At 32.5% G+C, this 9652-nt stretch overlaps 1 protein-coding gene across 1 annotated transcript; it reads right to left on the reverse strand.

The window, feature by feature from the left end:
* Positions 1-359: 359 nt before the first annotated feature.
* Positions 360-5035, reverse strand: LOC133677637 (phosphatidylinositol:ceramide inositolphosphotransferase 1-like). The gene is made up of 12 exons (XM_062099752.1): positions 4560-5035; positions 4359-4448; positions 3805-3891; positions 3658-3726; positions 2438-2518; positions 2128-2199; positions 1885-1945; positions 1699-1801; positions 1292-1387; positions 1143-1189; positions 911-1035; positions 360-802 (listed from the first exon to the last, which is right to left on the reverse strand). The coding sequence occupies exons 1-12, from the start codon at positions 4590-4592 to the stop codon at positions 719-721; spliced, it is 948 nt and encodes a 315-aa protein (XP_061955736.1). The 5' UTR covers positions 4593-5035; the 3' UTR covers positions 360-718.
* Positions 5036-9652: the final 4617 nt, after the last annotated feature.

The raw sequence follows: 9652 nt of genomic DNA on the forward strand, positions 1-9652 counted from the left end.
TTCCATTTAAAATGGAAACCTTGGCCAGTCATAACTCATAACTGTGATCTTAGCTGTATTAAGATGCATAAAGACGTGGAGGGTGTGCTCTGGCATGGAGAAACAGAGCATTTTCCCCGAATCAAACATCACATGCAACATTCAATTAAAAATAAACAAAAGAATCATCATGTGTTTCTTCACATGGTGGATCTTCCACCATTGATTCGCTGGTTAAGGATTTTCTAAATGCTATGGCCATCAACACAGCCAACAAAGGACTAAGGCTGCAAAAACCCACATCTAAAACACCGCTAATTATCATCAATCTATTCTTAGAGCTTGAGATCATCCCCAAATTCTAACTGAGAAGCCTCGGCTTTGCAAATAATTATATTCACCAAAAGATAAATAAGCATGGAGCAGGAGAGTTTCAAGAGCAACACAAGATGCGGCAAGATATCTTCAAGAAAGAACATAGGAAATACGAACCATTGAGAAACCGTGCTACTGATGCTAGTGGGGGACTGTTTCAATCATGACAAAGGAACAAGACTGCATATTGTGTAGCAATGCACAACCCCATATTTCATTTTCTCTAGAATACAAATCAAATGTACTAGCAGTCTTGGGAATAGAAGCTGACCGCAACAGCTACTAAATCCTTCTATCCAAGGTCATAATGATATGAACTTCAGTTCCTGCAAGCAGTTACGGAAGAGATAGCAGCCTCCATCATCTATGCACCATTCATTGCAGTGGCATCAGCATGGACTAAATTGGCATCATCCAGAATCTTGCCATTGACTTGGGTTCTCTGCCTCTGGAAAAGATAATAGACATCAGTATAAATAACAATCCATATCACATCTGTGCAAAGCCATTTCATGAGGAAGAAAAAGAGAATTTATAGAATCAATATTGACTATACCCAATCTGCAGGGTCCACTGAGTTCCCATTCAAGAGCTTGTGGTTCTCTTCTTTAGTCTTGCTATCCTTGTCTTTGGTACTCAATGGCAACAAGAAAGAAGCACCACCAGTCCGATCAGGTAGTTCTGCATTCAACAACTTAAAGTCAGTATGATCCCTCATTGAGCTCGTGGTTCTGCCGAAGGAAAAGGTGTACAGAAAAATCAGAACAAAAGATTCAGGACACCCTTACCTGGTAATTTCTTGTCCAGGAAGAATACCACTAAATTAACAGTATACCTGGAAAGCAACAATTGCAGAGCCAAAATAAAAATCAGAACGACAGGACATTTTTTTTTTTAATAGAAATAATGACTGCACAATCGAATAGATGATACATACCACGCTACAGTAACATCAACAGTATAATGCTTGCGTGATGCTATAATTAAAAAGCTCTGAACTACAGCAATCAGCCAACCTAACTGCTTTATACACCTACAAAAAGACATCACAACAATTTGAAATTAGTTAACCTAGTAATGGCATTTAGTTCAGTAAAATTGTGTAGACTGTGAACAATAGGGAGCGGGTGCAGACTCAAACATAAGGAAACCAGACCACTTATTACATTATTCTCCAACCATATTGATATCACTAATCTTAACCAGAAACCACAAATTCATTCCCTATTATCAGGACCAAATTTCAATATCAATCAATTGAAAGGATCAAATGGAGCCAACTAGAAAAATCTCTCGTTTTTCCTTCTGGGAGGAAAAACAACATTTTTACAAGCCATATTTTACCTTTTTGTGCCATACTTCTGATATGTGAGGACAAAGACTAGAGTAAATATCATGTGCGATGAAAAAATCAAATCACCACAACCATGTGTCATGCCCCGAGGAACTGCATTGTTAAGAAACAAAATTAGCTCAAAAATCCATGGAAAATAACGAACAAAGGATCAAGTTAAAGCAACAGTTACCGACAATTAATTAAGAGTACTTCAATTACACTCTCTGGATGTGGCAACCTGGCAAGTTTTGATCCCTGAAGTGTAGAAAAGCAAGCCAAATTATATACGTAAATTTTTAAGTACCAGTTTTTAATTAAAATAAATGAAAAGGAAAGGCTCAAACTAGATAGACCATTTATTTTTATTGCAAAAACCAACCATAGCTGTTTTTTTAACAAAAAATAAATATAGGAAATAGACATATTAGACATTCTACCTCACGACAATGATAATTTGGACCTGGAAGCTGGGTGGAATAGAACGTGATGATCCGCAAAAATTGAGAAGCCTAGTGAAGAGAAATAAGTCAGATAAAGTGTCAGAAAGCATTGAGAAATTGCGTACTCCCTAAGAGATACAAACCAAAGTCGTTACAGTAACTTTGGTGTGTGCTTTTTGTGCTAGCTTACAAGTTTCTAAATCTATCTCACTAATTGTCCCAGCATGATTCTGTTGTACATCATTTCAGGGCATACAAGCTGCTCAACACAAGGAAAAGAAACATAGAGAGAGAGATTGGCACTTACAACTAGAAATGCTAGAACCCTGCACCAAATCAAAACTGTGTAGATCTTTTTGCTCTTGAAGATGAAAGGATGGAAAGTCCACTGCAATGGAACAAATTCCCAATTAAGTATAAAAGAATGCAAAACTTGTTAAAGGTCAAAATCCACTTGAAGGTCCACTTCTAGGCTTTTTGGCAATCTGACCCACATATCAGGTCCAGATTACTCCTGTCTTGAAAACTTAGCTTTGCGATTTTTTCTTTTCTTATTTTCCGTATATGTTTTATCTATTTCTATAAAAACATTTCCTTGGTTTTGATTTCCTATTTAGCTCCAGATCAACTATGGCAGACGACTTTTATAGTTATTTAGGCCTTTGGCCACCATTTATCGATTATCCAGAATTTCAAACTTTTGTGAGCTTTCACTACAATTGTATTGTGTTGTTTCTGTGGGAAAAGCTGGAAACTAAAGAACGAACATCACAAAAAGGGCAAAAATGCAAGATATAAATAAAAAAAATAAAAAAACAAAAGAATAGGGAACTTCACAACTGCTTATGCTCAAGCACTTTTCACCAATAATGTAAACAACCAAAAAGTTTGTCAAGGTTCCTAGCAAGCAACAACCATCTAATAAAAGCTGCATGTGCGTGGGCATTGAATAGGATATGGCTGCAGCGAACTGGTTCAACTTAAATTCAACTTAGTTGGAAACAACCCCACATTGCATGAAAAGAAAGGAGATTCTCAGAACGAGGAGATTTTAGAATCATCAGATGTGTAGCATGATAGGTACTCTGAAGATAAATATAACCGTGTATGGCAGGTACTTCAGGGTTAAGAACTACTTCCCCGTCAATCACTGCAAATAAATTTTCAAAAGTACAATAATGACAACCCTATTACAGCATTCTAAGCTTATGTGGAGTTAAGCGCTAGTCCAATTGCCAATATTAAACAATAAACTATTTCAAGCTTCACCTCTAGCAAACAGTGTTACTATCCAGATGACACTGTGATTCCAGATATAGCATAGCACATTTGAATTTCATGTGCATTTGATTTTATGTTATTGGGATATATTAACGTTCGGAAATCCTAATGTCAGAGGAGGCAGAAATTAACCTATGAACAACTTATCAACCCGGAAAACTGGAGAGGGAGGAGGAGGCTGGGAAAATTAAACAAGAAGAGGCAAACAGGAGCAAAAGTGCAACGGCAACTATATCGTAATCTTACCACGATAAAGGATAGAAAGACGAAGGTGAACACCGTCTCACTAATGTAGGATTTATCTTGCCCAAACTCCTGAATTATCAAACAGAGTTAGACAACAGAACAAAGCATACCAGAAAGGGGAGCGAAACGAAATAAACAAGCACCAACCGGAAGAAGAAAGAACCCAACATCCTGCAACGTTGGCCCTGGGCGGTGTAGATAATGAACTCCTCGGGCAGCTAAGCCATGTATGTACTGTGGGCAAGAAACATATAATAAAGATGTTAGGACATAAGCATCAAACTATAATCAGAAGAAAAGAAAACAATAGGGGGAAGTGCAAAAACACAAGAACGCAGCCTAAAAATCTGATGGTACCATACAAATGCATACGTTTGATCCCAGTAAGAAAAATCACATTATATTAGTTGACTAAGCGTTCATCCCCAGAATATGCTGCAATTCAGGTACTCAAAACAGCACACTATGCATTGTTCTTTATCGAACTTAACATACGCTTAAGCTAAGAGTACAAGTTTTCTCTCAAGGAGGGGCAAGGCAAGCGACGGCTACAACGTTTTACCAGACCCTTCACCCTTTTTCACAGTCCTCAGAATCAAACAAACAACTGGACCAAAGAAGTGCAGCATTGGATTCATAGAAGAAGAAGAAGAACGAGAGAGTTAGGTAAGGTAACAATAGTAATTGAATTGAATTAACACCTGAAAAATTAAACCGGTAAGAATGTATTTCCAACTATCTGCAAGTAAATTGATCTCTGTTGTCGTCTCTGCACAAATCCTCTTCCATAACTACACGCACCAAAACCAAACCACTTGATCAAAAATCAGATTAAAAAATCTTGGGAAAATTAAAAGCACAAACAAGTTTTTCTCTTAAGGGAAAAGAAGAGAGAGAGAAACCTTGGAAGCCTCGCGACCAATGTAAACAGTCATCTTGTTGTTGGTGGTGGTGTTGTTGTTTCTGTAGTTGTTGTTGCTGGGTATGTTGGGCTATAAGCACCAGTTCCATAACACTTCAAAACCCAACTGTTAAGGTCGACATCATTATTCTCCTCAAAATCCAACCATAAGAAAAAAAAAACCTCTCAAGAGCTTTTCAACTTCCGACTTCGAAAACGGAAAAAGAAGAAGAAAACCGCTTCGGTTCTTGAGCGATCGAATAGCCAATCGAGATCTCCACTAAAAGGGTGAAAAGAAGACGACGAGGCTTTTACAAGAAGAGAGAAAACCCAAAAAAGAGTCTGATTTTGCGTGATTATTTCTATGACGATCAATGGATTTTTCTTCTTCTTTTTAATGGTTCAAAGCAATATAGAAAGAAAGAAAGAAAACGCGAGTTGGACACGGAGAACAGGGAGAAGATCAAGAGAAAGAAAAGCAAGAGGGTTTTTATATTGTAGAAGAGTGGTACTTTCAAGGTTACGAGTTTTTTTGTTTTGCCGTCAAAAAGTGTTTTAAATTTTTTATTATTTAAAATTTTTAAATTATTTTAATACATTAATATTAAAAATAAATTTTACAATTTTAAAAAAAAAAAACATTATTTTACGCCCTTGTTGGGTGAGAAATTGATATTACCAGGAAACTGATAGAGACTTTCTGTGGACAGACAGATATTAGAGTCACACAAGAAGAAGAAGATTCATTAAAACCACTCCTACAATTACTGACCACGTGGATTTATTTGACCCTAAAAATTATGGTTAATAAGGTGTGCTTTTTATTTATTTATTTATTATTTCTTATTTTTAAATCTTGGTGTCCTCACTAATAAAAATTATTAATGTTTTTTAAATACTTACAGCATAACCAAAAGAAAAAAAAACAATTTGTAGGTATTTTCATCTAAATTAATGTTGGGATTTATCATTTCAATCTAAGTAATTGGGGTGATAGTTAAAGGAATATAATTTCTTTTTTGATTTTTTAATTAAAAAAATTATTAAATTTATTTAAATATACTTAAAATCATTTGGAAAATAATTCATTTATTAATTATCTCAAAAATTTTCTTTATTATTAAAAAAACTCTGAAAAGTAATATGATCTTATTTAGTTATAATGAGACTAAGAATGTGTTTCAGTAATGTTTATTTTTTATTTAAAAATATATTAAAATAATATGTTAGTATTTTAAAATAATTTTAAAATACTAAAAATATTAATTTTTATAAAAACATTTTCAAATCATAAATATACACGTAATTAGCATTTATGACTATTAAAAATTAAAACAAAAACAATTGTGAAAACAAAAACAACAGATATTCTCCTCCTCGGAAGACTACATATTTTGGTTTTACCTGCTGGGTGGGGGAGGAGGGAAGTCTGTTAAGAATTTTGGTTCCCTCCGGCCATGGCCTGCAGGCAGCATTAATAACTATAATTTTGTTTTTAAAAAAAAAAGAAAAAGAAAAAGAAATTATCAATAGAAACTAGCTAGCTGCACATGTATGAGATCGAGGGTGGATCGATGAGTCAACAAAAGTGTTAAAAAAGAGGGCTGCATTTTGGTTCATCGGATGAAGCGAAGAAAAAGTGAAAATTGGAGGAGGCTCAAGTCACGGGTGTCCAGTCATGGCTCGGCCGACGAGGATAACGGACTCCTCCTCCCTCGTCCTCTTTTTAAATTTGAAAAAATTCCTTGAACTGGGTACAATCATGGCTGCATGCACCACATCATCTCTCTCTCTCTCTCTCTCTCTCTCTCTCTCTCTCTCGTAATCAACGAGGATACACGTCGTACCCACCATTTGTAATCACCTGATCTCTAGCTAATCCCACGTGGTGAGGCGGTTATTTTGCAAATTACCCACTCTTTTTTCCCATATTTTACGTTGGTTTTCTTTTTTTATTTTCCCTCGTGACTCCTACTCCACCTCATGCCATGATTACTGTTTTTTTTTTTTCAAAAGTATTTTTTAAAAAATTAAATTTTTTTATTTTTTTATTTTAAATTAATATTTTTTTAATATTATTAAATCATTTTTATACGCTGATATCAAAAATTATTTTTTAAAAATAAAAATATATATTATTTTGATATTTTTTTCTGAGTGAAAAATACTTTAAAAAACAACCACAAACACACTTACAAACATATCTAATTTCTTGAGCATGTCACTAGTGACGGTTTTTGCTTTTGTTCTCAAGTATTTTTTTTAATTAAATTAATATTTTTATTAGTATATTTTAATATTTTTAATGTACTAATATTAAAAAATTAAAAAAATTAAATCAAAATTTTTTTTAATATATTTTCTAGAAAAAAGTTATTTTAAAAGGATTTTATATCATAATCTCAAAAACCCTCTAAATCTAAATTAGATATGGTGTTGTGTGTCATTGGAAGAAAAAAAAGTATGCTTAACCGAGTGTTTTGTTTTTTATTTATTTTTAAATTGTATTTCAAAATATTTTTTATTTTTTTTCATAAAAAAATGCATTAAATTGTTGTTTTTAAAATGTTATATATATAGCATGTTCTTAACCTGCAGAAGGTAACAAAAACTGTCAGTGACATTAAAATTATGAAAAGATTAATTCATAAAAACAAGGGAACAAGCCTAGGCATGAAAATCACGAAAAGATTCAGTATATGAAGATGATAGACATTGAGATTCTTCAGCCTGACATATAGCTGCAGAACATACATGAAAAGGTGACGATAAAAGCCATGACTTTGCAGGAAGGGTGCCATGGCGCAAGAAGCTCCCTGTTCTTTGGAAATCACAACAAATACAAAAACCCAAGCACCTCTCGCCTCTCTTTTTCTTCAAACCCACCACATCTCCGATTATCCACGGCCAAGTTCAAACCTGGCTACATCCTACAAAATTCAATTCTAATTTAATATTAAAATAATATTTCTTTTATTTTTTTAAAAAATTATTTATAATACCAAAACAATGCAATAACACTATAAAAAATTAATCTGAAATAAAAAAAATTAGTTTTTTTTTTAAAACAGCATTTGACTGCAATAAAAAAACATATTCAAAATGCAAGTTGGTAGCAAGGTATTACTGCACTAGTAAAATAACGCTCACAAAACATGAATTTTTTGTTTTATTTCAATAACTTTGGAGAATATAATTTTATAACCGATTTGTAAGAAAAAAATCTACAAATAAAAAACGTATTAATTATTTAGTAAAAACGTATACCCGAATATAGATTTGGATGGAGAGATTTTAGGGGCGCATGTCAGTGCTCATGGGGATTTGCATCTTGAATATGACATTATTGTCATGAGTATTTTTGAATTTTTTTTATTTTAAATTAATTTTTTAATAATTTTAAATCATTAAATTAATATATTAATGTTAAAAATAAATTTTAAAAATAAAAATATATTATATTAATATATTTTTAAATAAAAACATTTTAAAATTAAAACAATCACTACCATAATACCAAATAAATTATGTAATAATAATAATACAAGTTATTCATTAATAATAATTTGTTAAGTCTTTTCAACCATAGTTAAAAAAAAAATTTTGTTTGTTTTTTCTGTTTGGTGTAAAGTATTTTTTAAATTAAAAATATATTAAAATAATATTTTTTATTCTTAATATTAATCTATTAAAACCATTAAAAACACTTCAAAATATATTAAAATAATATCAAACAAGTTATTCATCAATAATAATTTGTTGTGTCTTTTCAACCATTGATAAAAGAATCTGTCTTTCTTGTTTACTTCTTATGTTCAGCGTAAAGTATTTTTTAATTAAAAATATATTAAAATAATATTTTTTATTTTTAATATTAATCTATTAAAACCATTAAAAACACTTAAAAAACAACAATTTAATAAAAAAGATTAGTTTAAAAATATTTAAAAAAAAACCTAAAAAACAACCGAACTCTTTCTCCTCGAAAATAAGCGTTGCTTTTACGATTGAGCCAGCAATGCCATTGCCATTAGGTCAACAAAAACATCAAAATGGTCTCACAGGAACATTCCAAGATTTGTTGCTGTCATCGTTAATTAAATGGCTCTGGCAGAGATTGTAACACATGCTTGCATCAACCACCAGGCCCGGAAGCCAGGGACTCCAAATATATGCATAGAAGACTTGGTCTCTTGGAGACATGGAATAGTCAACTGTCAACCATCCCATAACCATAGCCATTATCTAGAATCTTGACTAAATGACAGCTGTTCCTTTGACTTTCGGCACCTTGCACAGAGGGCCAGCACAAATTGCAGGGCTCCGAGAATTCTGAGTTTCAGCAGGCTTTGTCGATGAAATGGCTCGAGCGTATGCGCATCGCAGATCCTTTGTGCGGTGCCATTATTTTGCTTTTTTAAAGCGTTCAGGTGTCCTTCCTTTTTTATTTGAACAGGAAAAGTGCCCGTAATGACTTGTAAAAATGTTACCGCCATTTTCGAAAGATAATATTAATTATTATTATTATTATTATTATTATATATATATAAAATATGTCAGTGAGTGTGCGATTAATGAGAGAGGAAAATATTTTGTATAGGATTATAAAATTCAAAAGCAAGCATTGCAATTTGGACCTTTAGCAGTCAATGGTCAATGGTCGTTATTGCCAGCGGGGCTAGCCATTGAGCTAAGTTTGAGTTTGTCATGATGAGATGTAAAAGATCAAGTGAATGATAGGCTGTGCTGGGAGGCGTGAAATCGGGAAAGGCGGCTTGGTGAACGTGATTAAGACGTGTCACCCAGCTTTAAAATTCACATATTTCATGAATTATTTGTTTTTTTTTATTTTAAAAGTATTTTTGAGTTCTTTTAGTTTTAGTTAATTTTTTATAATTTTAAATTATTTTGATATGCTAATATAAAAAATAAATATTAAAAAATATATTATTTTAATATATTAAAAAAAACATTTTGAAAACCAAATGTTATCATAATTTCAAACACTATCTAAACTCAATGGATTTTTACGCTTCCAGTGAATTCTTATGTATTTTTCCTCACATCCTCTATTATTTGTATATCTTATATGCT

Source organism: Populus nigra, chromosome 17 (genome assembly GCF_951802175.1).
Source record: "Populus nigra chromosome 17, ddPopNigr1.1, whole genome shotgun sequence".
Lineage (NCBI taxonomy): Eukaryota > Viridiplantae > Streptophyta > Magnoliopsida > Malpighiales > Salicaceae > Populus > Populus nigra.

Excerpts from the sequence above, each read along its gene's own strand:
- LOC133677637 (XM_062099752.1), bottom strand. The coding sequence starts at position 4,592 with ATGACTGTTTACATTGGTCGCGAGGCTTCCAAG. Across the intron at positions 1,946-2,127 it reads CAAATTATCATTGTCGTGAG|GGATCAAAACTTGCCAGGTT; the intron begins GTAGAATGTCTA and ends TCTACACTTCAG. Across the intron at positions 1,802-1,884 it reads TGAAGTACTCTTAATTAATT|TTCCTCGGGGCATGACACAT; the intron begins GTCGGTAACTGT and ends TTAACAATGCAG.